Source organism: Fundulus heteroclitus, chromosome 20, assembly GCF_011125445.2.
Source record: "Fundulus heteroclitus isolate FHET01 chromosome 20, MU-UCD_Fhet_4.1, whole genome shotgun sequence".
NCBI lineage: Eukaryota > Metazoa > Chordata > Actinopteri > Cyprinodontiformes > Fundulidae > Fundulus > Fundulus heteroclitus.
The window spans coordinates 5,697,090-5,719,211 of NC_046380.1; the positions used below are offsets into that span (position 1 = coordinate 5,697,090).

Consider the following 22,122-nt stretch of genomic DNA (forward strand, 5'->3'; position numbering starts at 1 on the left):
GCCAATGCTGCAGCTGCATGCAATGTCTTTCGCACCGTGACCCCCAGACAACAGCAAACACAGCCATCCTCAGGTCCTTTATCTGATTCTCTGAGGATTTTAATCTTTCTTCCTTTTGCTCCACCCCTCATCTCCTTCACCTTCACACAGTTTGTTACTCCCCACCAGGACAATAAAATGCTGGACTGTTGGTCCAAGGAGGGCTTACAGTCTCATCACCTCTCCCTCACCTCGGGGGCTCAGATCCCAACCTGGTCATCTCTAGCCTGTGTATAAACCCCTTGTACACAGAAAAAAATCTGTGAAGATGTTGCAGTGATAGATGGTCTGAGGAGACTGTTTCAGCTTCACTGTGTGGGAAGAGCCCTGTGCTCGCCATGAGTCGTTCATATTGGGTCAAGTTGGTTCATTTTATCCATCATCTTCTTCTGATTATCCGGGTTCGGGTCACGGGGGTGGCAGCTTCAGTAGGAGGCCCAGATGTCCACTCTCCCCATCCTCGCCCACATGGGCCAGCTCCTCCGGGGAGGAGGCGTTCCCAGGCCAGCAAGAGAGACATAGTCCCTCCAGCGTGTCCCTGGGTCTCCCCTGGGTCTCCTCCCGGTGGGACGTGCCCGGAACACCTCACCAGGGAGGCGTCCAGAGGCATCCTAACAGATGCCCGAGCCACCTCAACTGGCTCCTCTCGACGTGGAGGAGCAGCGGCTCTACTCCTCGAGTCCTCCTCGGATGACTGAGCTCCTCACCCTATCTCTAAGGGAGAGCCAGACACACTACGGAGAAAACTCATTTCAGCCGCTTGTATCCGGTCTGGTTTACCTCAATAGATTTTATCCTCTTGAAAACTCAGTTTTATGTCTTCTAATGTTATCTATCTCTGATATTAAAATCTGTCCGATCAGAAACAATAAATTGGGAGTAAAAGAAGAAAAAACTAAATCTGTAAAAATCTTTACAGTGCTGTATTAACAGCCCAACAGACCATTAGTAGAGGGTCCAAAAACCAACAGTACAATCCACAGACCATAATAAGAGAGAAAGGACATTTCCAGTTTAATAAAACATAAAATGTTTTGTTGGACAAACTCCAAAACACTCTTGAATGTTGTCATAAAGATAAAGAGCTGGTCTGATGCTCCACACCTAAAATGAAAACCACATTGTTTCGTCTGAATCTCGGGTTTGACCGTCACGGACTTTCCTCTTTAGTATCCTGCCACAGATTTTCCTTTGAGGGGGGGGCTGAGAATTATGACTTCCCCTATAGTTGGAAACTACCCCTCAAAATGTTGTCATGCAGTTTTTTTAGACTTTGCAACACACTTGGAAACTTCTAGCTTGTGAACAACTTCTTCTGAACAAATGGATCACACATTCCTGAACCCCGTATAAATGCAACTCTCAAAATCAATCTTTACACCATTTATTCCTTGAAGAATGTCAAATAATATGAAATCTAGCTAAATGATATTTTTAAGGAGAAAGTTTTTTTTTTTGCGGGATCTCCTGTTTGTTTTTCATTTAATTCATCACTCAGGATTCACCAGGATGTGAGTCAGAGCTGCAGGTCAGAGGAAAGATACGGTATTTTAACACGAAAACTCAGGATATCCAGTTCAAATAACCAACGGAGGCCCGTTGGCTTGACAATTTCAACAAAAACTGAGGAACACTAGTGTTTGTGGTTACAGAAGAAAAAAAAAAGATGGGACTGAAAGAAGAGTGTGGTGTGCTGGCACAAGTACAGTGAGCATGTTGGCCTCCACATGGTATTGATCTGATCTGTTTTCCCCTGTAGATTTGAGAATGATGCAGCCTCCTTGCACACAGCCCTTCAAAGAGATTGCAGCTTAATCTGGGGGGAATCAGTCATAGTTGGGTGTGCATGTGACGGCTTCACCCTTTTTGCAGATGCACATGCAAGTCAGTAGGATTCAGTGTTTGAGAACCGTGACTGTCTGCACATTAAAATTTATACAGGAAAACAAATTGTAAATTTCATGACACAGACTTGCAGAAAAACAAAACGTCAGTTTTGAGGAACTGCAGCTACGTTACTGACTTATTGATAAAATCTTTAAAAGATATCATGTCAGTGATCTAATTTACTCTCAACAGTAGGAGGAATTGCCTGAGAAATGCAACTCTAAGTTGCCTTCATTCTTGCTTGTTCACTCGATCCTTTCCCCACTGCTCTGCTGAAAACAAACATTTCTCTCATCAGTCCTCTGATCACATTTGTGATGGACTTGCTCTGTTCCACGTAGATAAACAATTGCCATCATCCAGCCTCTGTGGTAGAAAGCCACCCTTGATCCAGACCACCTTATCAACTACAGACCTATTACCAACTTCTCATTTCTGTCCAAAGTCCTGGAAAATTGTTACAGTCCATCTTTATGACCGCCTCATCAACGTCTGTGAGATAGTCCACTCTGGCTTTCGCTCAGTTCAGTCACAAATGACCTTCTAATGGCGGATATTGCTGGCTCCCTCTCCCTACACTGCAAACATGGAACTAAAAGTAAGTGAAATTTTCTTGAAAACCATGTATTTTTCCTTGATTAGAGCAGGTAAATAAGACTATTTCCAATGGAAAAGATTTGTGCCCTTAAAATGGGAACAATTCATCTATATTGTCTTATTTCAAATGCAGTATATCTAATTATCTTAATTTAGGGCTAAAAATACTCATTCCATTGGCAAATAGTTGTATTTAGCTCCTCAAAGCAAGGAAAAATACACTCGTTTCAAGAAATTATTATTTACTTTTAGTTTCCTTTTTGCAGTGTAATGATCCTCTAAGACCAGAGTGCAGCCTCCTCCACCGGACTCACAGAGTCACTTGTGGTGTCCCTCAGGGCTCAGTCCTTGGGCCCACTATGCTTACCCTCTACATTCCTCCGTTACGTAACATCATTGACCATTCTATTCATTGCTATGCAGAAGACACGCAGCTGTACATCAAGACAGACTCTAACCTCTCTGCAGGTTCATCACCATGAACCTGCATGGAAGTAAAAGCCTAGATGAATGCAAAACTTCTCCAACTAAATACGTGAGAAACAGAAGCTGTTACATTTAACCTTCATTGGATATTTGAAACTCAGACCGTTATTCAGACTCTCTCCATCATTCTCCCTCTCTCAATGCTGTAAATGTTGTTCAGGCTTTCGTATCCTGAAAGCATGTATTTCGACCACTGGAATGCATTTTCTTATGGAACTCTATCTAAATACCCCTAAAACCTTTAATATGTGCAGAACAGTGGAGCCCAGATCCAGATGAAGCCCAGGAAACATGACCACATCAGCCCAATCCTTAGATCCCTCCACTGGCTTCCCATCTTACTCTGCATTCAATACAAAATTTCTTTACTAACTCGCAGATGCATCTATGGTGGTGCGCTATACCAGCTCGACGGACTCCCCGCTGCTCAGACATCAACACAAACCCTTCGCTCGACTAATTCAAACCAGCTCTTTCCCTCCAGGAGAAAACTGCACACCATAGGCGACAGGGCCTCGTCTGTGGACCTGACCATCTGAGAATACCACAGACTCTAGGATTATATTTTATTTTTAAAAGTAAAAGTTCAATCTTTTTCTTTCTGTTTAAAACCACTAAAGTCCTGCAGGCTTGTCATGCAAATGTCTCACCTCAACCAGGGTTTGGGGTCCCTGCATGTTTTAGACGTTTTCCTGCCTAAAACACGTTTAATGCAACAGGTTGAATAATCTCTTCAGGTTCTGTTTGAATCTGGATATTTCACTGACCCTCTAGAACCAGAGCTCATATACAGTGTAAAGCAGGGATGTCCACAGTTTTCATCACGTGAGCCAGTATTTTCAAATCAAAAATATCAAAAGGCCAGAATGTATAAAAAAATAAGCAAAAATTATCTAGAAATAAATTATGGTTTTGTTTTTCTTTAACTGCCCTACTAAATATGAGCTGTGGCATACAGGTGTGTAAACCACTGTAGATCCAAAACTTTAAATGGGTTTTTAAACATTTGCTGCATTAAAAGATGGTCATCCAGTTTACAATTTCTTTTGGGCACGATTACATTTTTATTTTATACATTTTTTATTTCTATTTTTCCAGCAATGAAAACAGGATTTTGGCATTTCTTTGAAAGTGCTTACTAAAATTAGTCAATTTCAATAAATTTATTGAAAACAGATTTTGGTGCACCAAAGATCTGCATTCAAGTAAAAGTAACTGTATAGTTGGGGTCCGATTTACTATGAGATTAAAGAAACTGTAAAATGTGTGGTTATTAAAATACGAAAACTTTGTTATTGTGCCTTACCTTTTGAGTTTTAAGCAGATCTTGACTTGTCTGTAATAATCTTGCTTTAATTAAGTATAAAAAGTCTCCATCTGCAGCAACCACCTGTGCTGGAGGGCCAAATCATTCATGAATTGCAGGTGTGAGCCTCACAAAATTTATCCAGTGGCTGCAAATGGCCCACAGGCCACAATTTTGACACCCCTGATATAACGATTAAAAAAAGCAATATTCCATTAAAATAAAACAACTGATCAGGTTCTGTGTTAGACTACATTTGGGTGTGAATTCAGTCTATAGTTTGCCATTTGGTGGCCTAAAATCCTGGATTATGGACGCCCATGATTAATTTCACCCTGAATACATTTAAATACATAAAAACACACTGAGGCAAAGCTGCTGTTGTCCCGTATTCCCCATCCAAGGAGAATCACTAGTACAAATTAATCCTTGTTCTGTTTTTGATCAGCCAGAGAACAAAAGTAACGACCAGGCAACAAGCCACCAGAGACATCAGTTTGGTATTACAAGTCATGTTTTTTCACTTCTCCTTCACATGGAAGAGAAAACATTGCAGCACAAATACAATAACAATGAAAAATTGACTTGCTGGAGAGCTCAGTCACAGTTATTAGAGCAACAAGTGTTTCCTATAACAAACCTCCACGAGTCTCTTTGAGTTGTGCAGCGGGGGGAAATATTGCCCTAAATGGGAGCCACACGGTTGCTCTGCTTTGTGAAATGCAGTCTGAGATAATCTGTTTCACTATGGGAGGTCATCGTCCACATAAATACAACTTAATAAGCTGTCACACTAACACTAAACATGTGCAGCTACAAAGAGATTTTACAAAAAAAGATGCTGTTTGACATTTTCGATAGATGCAACTTATTTAGTATAAGACTTGATCTCGACTTTCTCCTCGGGCCAAATAATGGAGGCTATTGGAGCGGCGTAGGAAAATAAAGCCAAAGGGAGTTTTCGGCTCATTTAGTGCTTGCCTTTGAAATTTTAGGTTTAATACACATCACTAAATCAAATATTCTTACTCTCTCTGAGATGGCAGACCTTAAACTTGGAACAAAGACAATGTGGGGAGAGTTTGTGTTCCTCTTACTGTAATATTTCTGCAATAATTTAATGTGAACACAATTCTGATGTTTACCCTCCACTCCCGTTTCTTGATTCCCGTTCCCTCGCATTTTGAAGTTGCATTAAAGAAAGCACTCTAACTAGCATCCTCCAAACAGGGACATCTCTTTGTCGAGCTTTCTGGCTCTGGATGCTCTCAGTTTATGCATCAGTTGCAACTATTTCCTAAGAAACAGTTCTGATTTTACTGTTGGAACTGCACCTGGACTTTATTTAAAAATGAGACACTGTTAAACTTAAAACCAAGTCTGATTTAGAGAACAAGTGCCAGGTCAAAAAAAGGGGTCCAAGACAAAACAATTTATGTAGTGTGCAAAAAAAAAAAAAAAACTCTGGAAATAAGCCAAAGGAAAAAGTCCAAACTGAAGCTTAAAGACAGTTTAATTTGATTTAGTTTGAGTCAATTTGATCCTTTGTGACGTTTCAGTAAAATTATCAATGTGTGGAAAAAGACTTCATGTTTTGCCTCTGGACGCTAAACATTGAGGGAATAGTGAGAATTATAATGACATGTTTATATACTTGTACTATACTAATGGATAACATGCCTTTTTAACTCAAGTGTTGGTAAACATTCAGGCTGTCCTCTGAGAACAAGATTATTTCTTCAGTTGGTTTTCATAAAAACAAATGTTTTCACTTTTTTTTTTGGCAAGAATCGAAATTTCCAAACAGAAAACCCTTTGTGACCAAGTTGCTCTCAACGCTGAGATGATGGAGTGTTAACAGATTTTCTCCAGAAAAACAAGCAAAAAAATCATTAATCCTACAGAACAGCCAATAAATCCATAACTGGGCCACATGAACAGTTCTGGACGTATCTACCAACTACACAAGCATGTCATTTATGTTGCTCGCCCAGTAAAGGAGTTCTGTTGGTAACTAAGAAGACCAGAGTTGGACTTCTATCAGACCAAATACACCGTCTTTCCAGAAGTCATTATTTTATCCCTCCAAATGAGGCTTTCCAGCCACTTTCATGTCCACAGGTGTAAAATCGTAAAGATACAGACTACTACTGCAAGCATTTGTAGTTTTCTTTCCTTTCCACTGTTCCCAAAGACTTCCTCGAGATTAGGAATTGCTGCAAAGATGCAACTCTGACTATATCAGTGGATTATTATGATTGAATTTAGTTGATTCAAAGTTAGTTTTGAACGAGTTGGATTTTATTTACACTCAACAAAAATATAGACGCAACACTTTTGGTTTTGCTACCATATGTTATGAGATGAACTGAAAGATCTAAAACTTTTTCCACATACGCAATATCACCATTTAACTCAAATATTGTTCATAAACCAGTCTAAATCTGTGAAAGTGAGTATTTCTCCTTTGCTGAGATAATCCATCCCACCTCACAGGTGTGCCGTATCAAGATGCTGATTAGATACCGTGATTAGTGCACAGGTGTGCCTTAGACTGCCCATGATAAAAGGCCACTCTGAAAGGTAAGTTGAACTCAGTAAGTTGTTTACATTCCGGCTGTTAGTAAGTTTCTTGTAAATAGTCAGCTGTTTTTTTATGCACAAATATACATGCATATCCTGTGATAATTTTTATTATCCTATGACACATTTCTTTCAATCTGAGTTTGCTATTGTTAATAACGGCAGAGTATTTTTTTTATTATACTATAAATTTGCCTGTACTATACAATCTCTGTTTCTTACTTTCTGTTTTTATATTGTTAACTTTGTGTGTATCTGCATTCTTTGATTTGTCTTTTATTATTGCTATTATACCGGAATTCATAATAAATAAAGAAATCTATCTCCAATTGTTACATTTAACGATTTCAACCTTTACGTAAGATTGACATTTATAGTTTTTCCAATCTTTAATAGTTCATACAAAAAAGGTCAATGTTACCCAACAGTACAACATTTCAGGTTACTGAAATTTTGAAAAGACTAAATTAAATCCTTTTATCCCATTCTAGCATCAGAAACAGTCTAAAGGCGTAAACAGGTTTTGTCCCTCTTCATCTGAAGACAATAAGACAGCAGGAGATGGAGAATTAAAAGACTAAAGCTGTGTAATCTGGGATCTCAGCAGAAGAATGTCAGGGGAATGCCACGGGACTCTTTTATCCCAGATGTGTACTATTAGACCCGCGGGTCCAATCCCAGAACCATACGCTCCTGCATCAGATTTCTTCCCCTGCTAATCCCACAGGACATACGATATGACAGTGATAATGATAATTACTTCCAATGACAAGCCCTACGTTAAAGTCTCAGGCATGCAGGCCGGAACTATAAAGACAAGTAGGGTATCTGCACCTTTCAGCAGATCTGACATAAGTTCACACTGATGTCCCTTCCTCTGCGCTGTGTCACAGTTTCTTGTTCAAAACCAACTTGGTTGATGGGTTAGCCAAAACCCGGTGCCAAGATCGACTTTAATCAGTCGGAAGTTTTATTATTAATCAAATCCAGAGTTAAATCCCGAGCCAAGCCCTGTCACTACAATGTTTCTGTTGCTGCTGAAGACACTGAGTACACGCTCTGTTTTTTTTCCTCCTTTTCGCAGTCTAAACTGGGTTTGACAGCATTTACACAACAAGAGGCTTTCAAAATATTTGCACTTAAGAGCCTCCGCCACAGAGCACAAGATCAAAGCCAATCATGAGTGAAAAAACAGCACGCAGGCATCAAACCTGAGAGAAACCTCGTTGCTTTGGCCCTTAATGTACTAGAACAGGTAGAGAGGTGCAAAGTAAGCATGTTTTCGGGTGTTTCAGGCAGTTTTTTCGGAGGAAACGAGGGAATCCCTCGTCCTGCTAGCATTTCGAAGGCTCTTCTACCATCATGGAACCACAAAATGAGAACAATCTGGACAGATGGTGGTTCCAGATGACGTTCCAGAGAGGAATGCAGTGGTTGAGAAGGAGCGTAATCCTGTTAGACTGAATGTAGGCGGATGGATTGTGCCGCCAGCGGTTACCCTGTAGGAACAGTATCAGTGTCATTAGACACTGAATGCAAAGTACTTCACACCAGGTCCAAGACGCTGGACAGCCGCGGGCACAAGTCGAGTTTAGAAAGCCTGAATAAATCTAGTCTGGTTCAGCTGTTTTGATCCAATGCCTTGGTTAACAAGACAAACACACATGTTTAGACCCTCTTAGCAATGAATGCTGATTGCACATGCAGAGCATTGCGAAACTATCCAGCTCCCATGATGCTTCAGATGGGATTGATTTCATTATGATTTGATTTGATAGAGCAACAAAGAATAATCGCAAAGTAAATGCTTTTTAACAGAAAATCAGCGTCAATCTGATAACAGCTGCATGTTTCTTTACCCTGTGGAGTGTCAGCTAAGTATGCTGGTGAAGATTGTCAGTCATCCAGGTCATGATCATTCCAAAAAAGTTAAAAAGTCCAGTTGTTTTGTTTTTTAACTTTTTTGTAGGCTTGTATGGAGCATGTCTGGACATAAAGCATTTAGTTTGACGCAGATTTAAGCCTGATTTAAGCCTGATTTAAGCCTGTTTTCCTGGTCAATTTCCACACATAAATATCCTCTGCCTACTGTTGGATGTAATAGTTTTAAACTCCTGGCTACAGTCAGTTCTTCCAGGACGACTCCACAGCCCTTCCCTATAGCACAGTCATCATCTGTGATTGTGCTGAATGACTTCCTGGTTGTGCCGACCACAACTCGCTCTCCTGCTGACAACTTGGACGTTTTTCAAACTCCACTTTATTTGTCACCCCGTTTCATGTGAAGGATACAAGTGGCTTCTTTCGGCATACGAGAACACAGAACCTCAAGAGGATGTTTGTGAGTTATCTGTCCACAACCAGCTGTGGCGAGTCATATGTCTGCACGCGCCTTTAACTGCCTTTTCTTTGTCCTGCCAATCCTCTAATGAACTTTGATATTTAACTTTTTATTTCCTATAGAAAGATGGAGGCAGGATGGGAATTAGGAGAGAGAGAGAGAGAATAACAGTAAATTCTGCCAAAGGAATATGTTGGTGAAGATTCTCAGTCATCCTGGTCATGATCAATCCAAAGAAAGGTAAAAAATAATAATAAAGAAAACAACTGGACTTGTATTCTGAAGTTGAAGATGTTTCGCTGTATAGACCTGCCGGTTTTTTAGAGCTTGGATTCGCATGTAGATTCACCTGGAACAGATCACCCCTCGCATACATTGCATGCAGTGTCTGAAAAACTCAGGAGGATTTTCTCTAAACACAACATCTGAGTACATTGCAAACCCCACAGGACCCTCAGACAGAGACTCGTCCATCCTAAGGATAAGACCCCAAACCCTAAGATGAGTGGAGTGATGTATGGAGTTCAGTGCAGTCAGTGATTTTCTGATCTTTATATTGGAGAAACCAAACAACCTCTCCACAGACGCATGGCTCAACACAGGAGAGCTACCTCCTCAGGACAAGACTCTGCTCTCCACCTGCACCTAAAGGGCACTCTTTGAGGACCAAAATGTTCACATTTTGGACAGAGAGGACAGATGGTGTGAGAGAGGGTGAAGGAAGTAATTTACGTAAAGCGAGAAAAAAACTTTGAACAGAGGAGGATGACTCAGGTTTAAACTTCCAGAGACTTAAAACACATCTATAGGTTTGATTCCTGCTAAGATTCCCCCTGAATTCACACCTCCATGCATGTGACCACAGCATTCCTCCTGTGAGCCAGGCTAACGAGGAGCCTAACGACCCACCATAGTTGGAGCGATCAGTTCCAGGTGAATTTACAGGTGAATCTAAACTCTAACGAGGCCTCACCTGCAGGTCTATAAAGCTGGGAACTCCTCACTACTACAGACATTTTGAACTAAGAAAGTTTCCTGAATGGGAAGCGAAACGTCTTCAGCATCAGAATAAAAGTCCAGTTGCGTTATTTTTTAACCTTTTTTTTTGGATCTGCCAAAGGAACACCTGTCCGTGCGAGTTCCTTATACATTATTTATGTCAATTGTATTTGTTAATACATTTTGTAAAAAAAAAAAAAAAAAGTATGCATCTGTTATAGTGGGTGACAGCCAAGGCATGCTAGTCACTAGCCTCTCCAAGGCTAACACCATCCTAGCTCACTGGGTGCGCTATATCTTAATTTTGGCAAGAATACCATGCCGTACATTTGTTTTCACAGTGTCTTGAGAGTCTTGACTTTTCATTCACATTTTCTTAAGGTATTTTTTAAAAAAATGTTATTGTACTGTTTCATTTATTGTACATTTGCTATCATTAAATCTACTTGTTTACTTATTTTGTCTTGGTAGAGCAGTTTTTGATTTTTATCTGTGAAAACTTGATAAAAATGTGTGTGGAAAAACTAAATTACTAACAAGAGGAATCCTACAGAAAACTTGAAATTAGCCCAAATTGGGCTGAATTCAAATAAAACATTTCACATTTTAATTTGTTAAACTACATTATTTCTTCCACTTAGCAATTATTGCTCTATCTTGGTTTGGGCCTCTGTGATGGACTGGCTACCTGTTCAAGGTGTACCCCAGCTCTCACCCAATATGACGCACTGCAAAAAAGGGAACAAAAAGTAAGTAAAATATTCTTGAAATTAGTGTATTTGTCTTTGATTTGAGCAGCAAGTTTAATTGATCTGCCTATGGAATAAGATTTTTGCACTTAAAATAGGAACAACTCATCTCCATCATCTTATTTCAGGTGCGGTATATCTATCTCTTGTTTTAGGGGTAAAAATACTCATTCTATTGGCAAATAATGTTATTTACCTGCTCAAATCAAGGACAAATACACAAATTTAAAGAAAAATCTTACTTTTAGTTCCCTTTTTGCAGTGATGGCAATACCAATCCTATTTTACCGTGCGGTTGGGGTCCATATGGCAATATCTCAATCTAATTAAGACAATCGAATCTTAATATTAATATTTGGGGTTGCAACCTGGAAATATTTGCAGGCCAACATTTTGGTCCAACGGGAGGAAAAAGTAGGGCTACTGAACGGACAAGTGTAGAAGAGACAAAGACCACATGCTGCTTTATTAATAATGGCGGTTAATTAGCATGTAGGAATTATCGGGTGGTTGCAGCCGCTCTATAATTACAACAAATAATCTTTGTGTAACAAAAACGACCCAAAAGCTCACAACAAAGGATTAAGAATCTAAAGATGTACACTCTTATGAATGAATCTGTTATGATCATCTGTAACAGAAGCCCAAAACTGCTGTTTCCTGGCGAAAAGCTGTTTATTATGAAGAAAAGTTAGTTTAAAGAGGTTTTTGTGAGTTTTACAACGCTGGCTTTAAAAAGAACAAGGTTATTGGATTTTTCAGTACTTTTTATTATCTTTATATTTGCCTGTGATGTTCGCAGTGCAGCAGTAATAAAGACCAGCTGGACACGACCTTTTTTATAGAGGAGGAAGCTGCTGTTGCGTTGTGTGTTTGCGTGGCTCGGCTACATCTCAGTAACCCAATCCTGAAGTTAGCAAACGTTATAACTTTGCTTTTATAATACCAGACAACCCAGCCTGAGCTTTGAAGGGTCTGCAAAACCAACCACAACAAAACCGGGAATATTTCTGCTCTTCTGCAGTGTTTCCACTGATGCACAGACACGATATCTATAATCTAGAACCTCATGGTGCTGCTTAGTTTGTATTATTATTATTATTTTTTTTTAAATGGTCCAATCCCCCCAACTATGCATTATTAATTGCACAACTGTTTCAAAACATGACTAATTCGCAGATGTTGGCGGTTCACCGAAACGACAAACAAGCTGCAGGTTTTTGCTCAGTTAACAGCTGCTAAAGGCTGTGGGCTGTTTCTGTCTCACCTGTGGGACATTTTTTCTTCATCCTGCACCTCTGTGTTTCACTTTGGGCCAGACAGACCGACGCTCCTTTTTCTTCGGCCACTCTCCCACTCTGGCTGCTCTGCCGGGCCCTGGTCTGCTTTCCCCATCTGAAACCACAGGTGGCGCCGTCACGGACACAGACGCTCCACTCGCTCCACTCTCCCAGTGGAGCCAGGGAACAGTCCTCTAGACATAACAAGTGATGCAAATAAAATATAAAAAAAACAGAAGGAAACAAAGGGAAATAGTGGTAATGATGGACAAAGAAGAGAAATGGCTGTTAAACGAGGAGACTGAGGCTCACAGGTTACGGCATGCAGACCGAAAGGTCCACGCAGACGCAATATCATCAAATTCCAATTTAATTTGCTGGATTTCACACATCTAAGAAAAATTTATTTTACTTACAAACAATTACAGTAAAAAGAGATAAAAAGGTATCAGGTAGTGCTGGACGATATAGGAAAAAAAAGCAGAAATTATATTGATCCATTTCGATAATTATCAACAAATTCAAAACATATATTTTAAGTGCAGCCCTGGTCGTTTTATGCTGTTGCTTAGCAACCTGTTTTTAGATACAGACACACACACTGAATTCAAACTCAGCCCTTTATTCAGCCAACTTTCTACCAAAACTGCAACTTTTTAAAAAGAAAAAAGAATGCGTGCTCTCTGAACTCTGTGAAGGGGGCGGAGCTTCCTGGGTCTGCGTTGTGATTGGTTGGGAGCATGTAATGACTGTAATATTAACCTACATGGCTAGAAAGTAAAACAAAGGAAAACTTTTATTCTATTGAACTTTTTATTGACTTTTTTTTATCATCGATATAAGTCTATTGATGGATATAAATTGTTATTGAATTATCATCTAGCTCTAGTATCAGGACACAAAACTAGTGGCTGACCAGATTGCTAAAAGATTTGAATGGGTTAGATGGATGGATGGATAAAAAGTGCCTTTAATCAACTTGATTAACTGATCTCCATCAATGTTTTCAACTCTAAACGCAGGAATCTTTGGTAGCACTACTTATGTTGACTGCTGTCATGTTTAAAACTCCACAATTTTATTTTAAATTGCAGTTTACGAGTCAACAAAACAGAGAATGCCGAAGGTGTGTGTGTTAGGGGGGACTTTCGCAGCTGCAGATGAAACCAGATGTTTACATTCAGTATAAACAGTCAGAAAACTGTCAATCTCAGAATAAATCAGAATAAACTAAATAGAATAACAGAATTATCACATATTTTATTCCTAAATACCAAAACAAGGTCGTATTTCTTTTTGTTTTCTACTTTTTCATACATTTCCTTTTGGCATTTTTTGGAATTGTCTTTTAAATTGTGTAACTGGGATAAAACGTATCGGACGTTCTTCCACAACCTTTTCTGGACTCTTGGTCCATTTCTCAGACCAAACGACATGTTTCCAAAAATTAAGATCTCGGTCCCTGGATGCTGTGATCTGTTTATGTCGCAGTCAGAGGGAAAGCTTCATCTTCCCTGATGTCACACCAGGAAGCAGTGTGACGAGTTGTTTTGACCAATCAGAAGCTTACAAAGCCGTGACATCATCATCTGGGCTTTCCCACACCGATTAAAGGCATGGTGATCTTAGTGTAAGTAACTTATGATTTGGAATAAAATAGTACGATTTCTCTGGATAAATCTGTCATTATTCTGGCATTTGGTCAATGCGACTAATTTTCAGCCCTAAGTGACATGAAACAGGAAATGTTTAGTTTGATTTTAACGTCAAACAGTAAGACAGAATTTACGTCTTTTAAACAGTGCATGTAAATATCTGGTGTCTTCCAAATCATAATCAACCAAAACTGACATCAGCTTTATAATAAATCAGAGAGCAGAGTGTTCATTTATACTTTTATGTGAATGTGTTTTTTTTAAAGCCAGGATAAAGTGATAATATCCATCATGTCCGTGAGAAGTTTATGTGCGATGCATTTCCACCCACAGACGACCGGGAAAAGCCTGGTTGGCTAAATAGGACACATTTCTGTAATTAATTTAATTGGGCAAGTTGATAGAAGAGCATTTTATATAGATAAAAACAAGCCCAGACACGTAAATGTTTTTTTCTAACGGTTGCAAACCTGCAGCACTGCAAAAAGGGAACTCAAAGTAAGTAAAATTTTCTTGAAATGTTTGTATTTTTCCTTGATTTGAGCAGGTAAATAATACTATTTGCCTATGGAATGAGATTGTTGCACTTAAAGTAGGAACAATTCATCTTCATCGTCTTATTTCAAGTGCAGAATAGCTAATAATCTTATTTTAGGCTTAAAAATACTCACCCCATTGGCAAATAGTGTTATTTAGCTGTTCAAATCAAGGAAAAATATACTAATTTCAAGAAAATTGTACTTATTTTTAGCTCCCTTTTTGCAGTGAGGCTGCAGGTGATCACCGATTACAACGAGGGAAAGTGGCAGATAAAGATAAAACGATAAACCGGGACCAGCTCAGCGGTGGTGTCCTGGATTCTCAATGCTGATTTCTGGCAGCAGCGCTGCAATTATCTAAGCCAGATGAATGCCAATTGAACATTAAAAGGCTACTCAAGAGCGTCGATGTCGACTACAAAGGCAAACTTTTTCCATTTTAGAAGAATCTGCAGCTTCCTGCAAACGGTGCTGGTGTGTCTTTGCGATCGTCGCCGCGTTTCTCAGGTTTGAATGAACTGCTTAAGGTGTGTACCAACAGTGAGACATTAAACAGCACCATTAGTACCAGATGTGGCTCCGCTGGCAAAAAAAAAAAAAAAAAGAACAGTAGCTGCAGATGTTGCAGGTGGACGGTTGAGGAGGAACGAACAGCATCAAATGATGACCGAGTTCAATCATATATCTCACTTACTTAGATAGGAGGGATGGATTGTATGCAGCATGACATGGAGATAAATCCTAAAACTTCTCTGAAGATTTTTAATGTGTATCATGTGTTATGTTGGGAGCTTGGCCCCATCAAAAAGGATTTATCTCAGATAAAAGCCAGATAAAAGAAAAACGAGTGTTTCCAGGTGAACTTAGGAGTCCTCAAAACAAAAAAAAACAAAAAAAAAGGGGCTAAACTAAAAGCACATTAACAAGTCCCATAAGGCGGCCACTTAATGGGATTATGAGTCATTAGAGTCTGATAAAAATCAGCAAAACAAGAACCTGCAGGTGAAGTCACACAAACTGATCAAGATCAGCTGGGTTTGAGATGAACAAAAACACCGTTTAATGCTTTGAAGGGTTGTGAGAGGAAAAAAAAAAGCGTCCTGCTGCGACGCAGCCACGCTGATGGAGAGGCACAAAAGGGAGCGGGCCTGCTCTTAATCACGCCACCAGCTTTAGTTTCACTCACGTCTCTGCTGGAGACCAGTTACTTTTTATAGGTGGCTCGGCTCAGGTCAGCTTTTTCACAGCATACTGTTTCCTGAATGGGTTTTTAGTGTGGCTGATGTAGACGCAGCTCAGTTTCCTTGGTTTTTACCTTCCGCTAGATTATATGGAATATGTTTACATGGCGCATACTAATACCTGGGTACTTTTTCTGCTTCATACGGTGTTCTGACATTTCTATTCATGCATTTTCTTTCTGCCGCTACATCAAACTCTCACGTAGCAATGACACTGGAAAGGTAGGAGTGGTTGAGAAGAAGAACTGGCTGATCTAAAGGGTTCGCGAAAAAAATAAGACGAACTAGAAAACTTTGATAAAATAATCTACGGTTGTTTTCACACCTGATAGTCCGGTAGACTCGGTTTGATTGGGGACCAAAATTGCAAATTTTCTGCTGGTGAAGCCTCGGTTTGAAAATGTTGCTGTAATAGTTTTTTTTATGTTGTTTGTGCTTTTAATTTGCTGTCCTGTTTTTTAAATATTTTGTTGTGTTTTCATTGAGTTACTGTGTCTCTCAAAGTTTTGTTGTGGTGTTTAATTTGTATTTGTTTCAATGTAATGCTGTTGTGTTTTTTTTTTTATTTGTGCATGCGTTTAGAGATTTGTTGGTGTGGTTTTCACTTCAGGGCCACAGTAATCGTTGCACGTTACGCTTTCTGTGACATAAAAGGAAAATTTCTGATGTTTTTAGCCATGAAACCCAAAAATCTGCTCAATTTCACTTAAACGAATTAATGCTCTGATATTTTCCGAGACACTCGCTCTGTTTATCATGAAAATCTGTTGGTGTTGATTTTTATATATCTAAACCTCTGTTGTAGTTACCAATTATGACCACAGAGGGTATATATTAATTTGAAAAATGAAGGCAAACACCCATTTTAAAGCTTAATTTTTTATGTCTCAAAATACTTTAACAGCAGGAACCATTTTGGAAATATATTCACAATCAGGGTTCAAAAACATGAGAACACCAGTTATGGATTATGTGAACATACTTACTATAAAAATATTGATTTATGGAAAACTCAAATTGTGTTTTAAATGCTTTTATTTGGAAAAAATATGTATCCTACATCTAGAGTTAGCAATATTGAGATCAAAAGTAGTTTCTTTAATCTTAATACTGCTAACTTTATGATGACTCAGTTGTAGTTATCAATTATGACGAATGAGGATATAAACTGCCTTAAAAATCGATGTGCACATCTATTTTGAAGGGTTAACAAGATTTTTAACTATGATTAGGATCAGGATTATTATTTAATGAGCTGTTTATTGGGATCTTATTGCATTTTTATTAAATTTAGTGGTTGCATTATGTTATTGTTGACTAAACCTTTTTTTTAGGAGCATGAATCTGTCAGTTTTTAGCTATAATAACCATTGCAAACATTTGATTAGATTTGTGCTTTAAAACCTGAAAACATCTGTAAATAGAATAGAACTAAGAACAAAAATCGTTGCTGATTTTAATAAGTTGTTGTACTAATCACCATATAGCTGAGTTTATATTTTATGCCAACCTTATCCTGACTTCATACTTGCAGCCATTGCATATTTTTCTGGTTTAGATGCGACCATGCTCATATTACTATTAAATGCCCTGAGTTGTTGTACCTGTTCCCTTAGGAAACTAAATAATAATAAAAAGAAAACCATATTTAGTTATTGTCCTTCTTCCCAAGGCAACAAGATCTTATTCTTGATATTTATTTAGAGGAAATTAACCTGCGCTGGACTCCATTTTGTTTAATAAAGGTAATGCATCAGTTATCTGTAAATATCTCCAAATATTGCAGCTTTTTTTCCCACTTACCAAGGCAGTCTGTCTGGTGAGCATAGGTTCCCTCTGGGCAGTGGATCAAACATTTGCCTTTGTGCAGCTTGAAGCCGGGCTTACACTTGGTGCAGAAGTCCCGACTGAAACAATGGTCGCAGTCCAACGAGCGGCATTCTGCGAGAAGGAAGAGCATCGGCAAAACTTAAAAAACGGCGGCTCTGAGTTTTACCAAGAAGGTCATTAAGAAATTAAATCAGGGTTTGTCAGCTTGAATGTGGAGCGGAATGTAATTATTATCCAAAAGTAACATTGGGCTTTATATTCTACCTGGATATTAAAAATAGACAAGAAAGAAATAATACACCAAAGTGGAAGTAGGCCTGATTGAAGGCATTCACTAGTTATTGGGGGAAATCTACACTTCTCAGGTATATTACACTGCAAAAACAGATCTAAAAATAAATAAAATGTTCTTAAAATTTGTGTTTTTTTCTTGATCTGAGCAGGTAAATAATATTATTTGCCAATTAAATTAGTATTTTGACCCCTAAAATAAGATAATTAGATAACCTGCACTTGAAATAAGATGGAGATGAATTATTATTTTAAGTGCAAACATCTTATTCCATTGGCAGATCATCTTATTTAGCTGCTCAAATCAAGGACAGATACGCTCAATTTAAGAAGATTTTACTTATTTTTAGTTCCGTTTTTGCAGTGTAGGGCGTCAGCTCACTGCAAAAAGGGAAGTAAGAGTAAGTACATTTTTCTTGAAATGAGCATATTTTTCCTTGATTCGAGCAGCTAAATAAGACTATTTGCCATTGGAAAAGGATGTTTGCACTTAAAATGCATCTTATTTCAAGTGCAGGATATCTAATTATCTTATTTTAGGGTACAAATACTCATTCCATTGGCTAAAAGCCCTGTTTAGCTGCTCAAATCAAGGAAAAATATGAAAATTTTAGTTTTTTTTAGTTTCCTTTTTGCAGTGCAGGAGAGGAAATGCAGAGATGATTTGCAGGCGTAAGGACAGTGAAAGGACGGTGGAGATAATGGATAAAGGACGTTGAATGTGGACCTATTCAGGATAAAAAGTGGGGTGCCTGGATGTGGGGAGGAACGATGCGCAGAGAGTTGATGTGAACGAAGAAGATGATGGGTATAGGGTGAGGAAGAGGTAGATGATCTGCTGTGGCGACCTACAGCAGGAACTAAGGCCTGAGTGCACAACTTTCTACTATTAAACTCCCCTGCTGCACCGGGTCGATGGAGCATCCTAGAGCTGATGAGCTTATCTAATAGCAGCTTCCTCTCCGCTGTCTCCACAGAAGACAGCTGATGCCACAGCAGAATTAAAAAAGGATCTTCAGCAGCGCCGCCTGGATTCCCAGAGCTCTCTGTCCCCTCAGCAGGCAGAGTTTGATCAGACCTCTCCTGTAAAGAGCATCTGTGCATCTGCACCTCAGAGAATCCACCACCAGCTCAGCTGATCAGGAGATGGTTCTGCTGGCTCTTACAGCTCCCACCTCCCGCGTCGTCTTGGTGTCGGTCCAACGAGGAAAAATGACCTTCACAGCGCCTCCAGGTGGCTCAGAGCTCGATGCAAGAAGTAGATGACGGGGATATCCATCCAGGTTGCTAGGCAAACTGCAGCGTAGACCTCACCAGGGGGCGGAGCTTCTGGAAGGTCTTAACCAGATGCCAGGTAAGTGCTACCGGCCTGCCATTGCAAAAAAGGAACTCAAAGCAAGTAAAATTTTCTTGAAATGAGTATATTTTTACCTCATTTGAGCAGCTAAATAAGACTATTTGCCAATGGAATGAGTATTTCTACCTGTAAAATAAGATAATTAGATAACCTGCACTTGAAATAAGATGATGGAGATGAATTATTATTTTAAGTGCAAAAATCTTATTCCATTGGCAAATAGTCTTATTTAGCTGCTCAAATCAAGCAAGAATAAACAAATTTCAAAAAGATTTTACTTACTTTGAGTTTCCTTTTTGCAGTGATGTAGCTATTGAGGTACAAAGTTTAAAGTTTGAAGTTTAAAGGGGGCTGAGTTAATATGAACTGCACTTTTCTCATTCTATTTTTGTTGAATATTTGAAAATAATGTATTTTCCCTTCCACTTCAGTATTATGATCTAATTTCTGTTGGTCTATCCGATACCGTTTTGCAAAGGACTTTACGAATGTGAAAAATACCAACACAAAACAATAAGTTGAAGATTTCATAAACATCTATTCATGGCTTTATAATGGCTTTCTTCTTATAAATCATGGAGTTAAGCAACAGATGGAAGGCAGAAGCAAAATCTGCTTCATGCAGTTTCATGTGCATTTAAAGAGTTAATTGTGCATTTCAAAAGCTCGTCACCGACGTTCATTCTTTAGTTAAGCCAGGAACAGCTTTCTGAGCAAAAAAAGTCATTTAAAAGTAAAAAATTAACACATTTCAGTTCATCTCAAACATTTTTTTGAAAAGTAATATTCGGTGGTGAGAAATTATTATTCAAAGACTACAGTAAGATTTTAGAATCAAAATATTAATAGATCGGATCAAAAATTTATTCCAATGTAAATATGTACAGTATATATAGTGACTAACATTATTATAGTTTATTATTGATCAAATAGTGACTGTTTAATGGTTTTAATGGTTAAATTTGACCCATTTACTGATGCTCCACAGCTTAACTTTTGTTTAAAATTGCCTTCAACTGTTCTAGTTAACTGAATCACCACTTTTTTGTTCTATTTTCTATCTATATTTTATTCCTACTTGCTTTTATTCTGTTTTATTTTGCTATATTTTAATCATGTAAAGCACTTTGCATTGTCTTTGTACTGAATTGTGCTATATAAATTTGCCTTGCCTTGCCTTGCCTTAACTGGGCTGGGACCTCCAACACTTTCAGCCGTAGTTGCATTCTTCAATACGGACAAAAAGCTCATGTTTTTATTTTTTGGGCCCTTTCTTAAATTTATGGATGGATTTTTTGTTGTTGATGGAGAGATTTTTTGTGCAGAAACAGAACATGAAATATTCTTCAGCCAGATTAGCAAGGAAAAACAGGAACCGAGACAAAATAGTTAGACTGTGAGGAGCCAGGCACCTAACTGAGTATAACTAACAACAGACAGAAATTTATCCATTCAACGCAGCATATTGTCAGTTTAAAATATTAACACATTCTTTTTGCCATCGCCACTTTGAGATTTTTGGGATTGCAGCAGGTTAAAGGTGGGAGAAATCCGACTGGTTCTTGGTCTCACTGAATAAATAAATGTAAACTGCATTCTTTGCAGCAAACACAAAGCAATTATTATTTATGGAAGTAAAAATAAGAACTTAAAATGAACTGCACACAGGAACGTTTTTATTTCAAGCAGCATTTCTTACAATCCTCATTTATGTGAATATTGCAGTGGCCCCAACAAACACGGCGTGTCCTGAATAAAACAGGCACACTTATTATTAGCACTGTGTGTGTGTCTAATCCTGCCTTCAGGTCGTTGATATGAAGTTTGTAAGTTCTCCCTGTGCGTACTTAAATCCTCTCTGGGTATTCCGGCTTCAAAAACACGCAAATCAGGTGGTTGTTTGTAACATTTGTCCTTTGCTGTAGTTGAATTCTCATAATGCCTGAAACTGAAGCAGCTGAATATTAAAGAAAGACTTCAAATAGCCTGGAGAGGTGTCGATAATTTCTGCTCCAAAACATTATGAGGCTGTCAGACTAGGGCTGGCAATAAATCTCCGATTTTATCATACCAAATCCGATAAATCGATTTTTTTTCTCCTTTTTGTTTCATAAAAAGAAATTAAATAAATTATTTTAAAACCTTGCTTTTATGTCAAGTATTTCGTCAGGGAGTTGACCTGAATTCAAAGAGCAACTAAAAACAAGCTGTGAAACATGCTTGTAAAACAAGATGGCAGCCGTGCCATTATAAACAATGAAAATATAACAAAACATTTGCTGCCAGTGGTATTACACATTGAGCTAAGAACAGGCTTCACTGCACTTGTGAACTTCAAACTAAGTAAAAAAAAAAAATAAGTAAATGAAGTACCTCGTATTATGGTAAAAAATAGTTTCCACATAACAATATTTTGACAATACATTTGCCTAAACATATATTCAGCATCACATGCTGTTCTCTTCATGGAAACCCAATGAGTGTATTGGGAAAATAAAATCCAGATTCTCCAAAAATGAAATCTTAAAGAATTGTAAATTCGAATTAATTGATTAAATTGATTTATCGCCCAGCCCTATGTCAGACTAATTGAAATGAAACAATAATAAAGTGGTGAGCAGTTGTTTGGTTGTATATAGCGTTCTGTGTAGTCTTTAATTATTTGTATCAAGGCCTATCTGTGCCATTTCTTCATAACACACATGCTCATACGTACTCATGCAGCGGTTCACGTCCCTCCCTCTCTGTCCAAAGTGTCCAGCGGGACAGGAATGGAGACACGTCCCATGATGAGACATCCCTTTCCTCTGCAGAAACAGGAAGAGTCGCTCTGGGCAGCGTACACAGCCGTTGTCCCGCGAGCACTCCAGGCAACTCTGACAGTCCTCCGACGTCTCTCTGTGAGCTGCAGGAGCCAACAGGAAGCACATTAAGACAGATCC

The 22,122-nt window shown here is 38.7% G+C and overlaps 1 protein-coding gene across 2 annotated transcripts in view; it reads right to left on the reverse strand.

Annotated features, from left to right (window-relative positions):
* rspo4 (R-spondin 4) overlaps nt 1-22,122 on the reverse strand; it is a 67,900-nt gene that overhangs the window by 36,425 nt on the left and 9,353 nt on the right. For both annotated transcript variants that reach the window (XM_036124587.1, XM_036124586.1), the window contains exon 2: nt 21,897-22,085. In XM_036124587.1, coding sequence (XP_035980480.1) covers nt 21,897-22,085 — 189 coding nt within the window. The remainder of the gene's footprint in view (nt 1-21,896; nt 22,086-22,122) is intronic.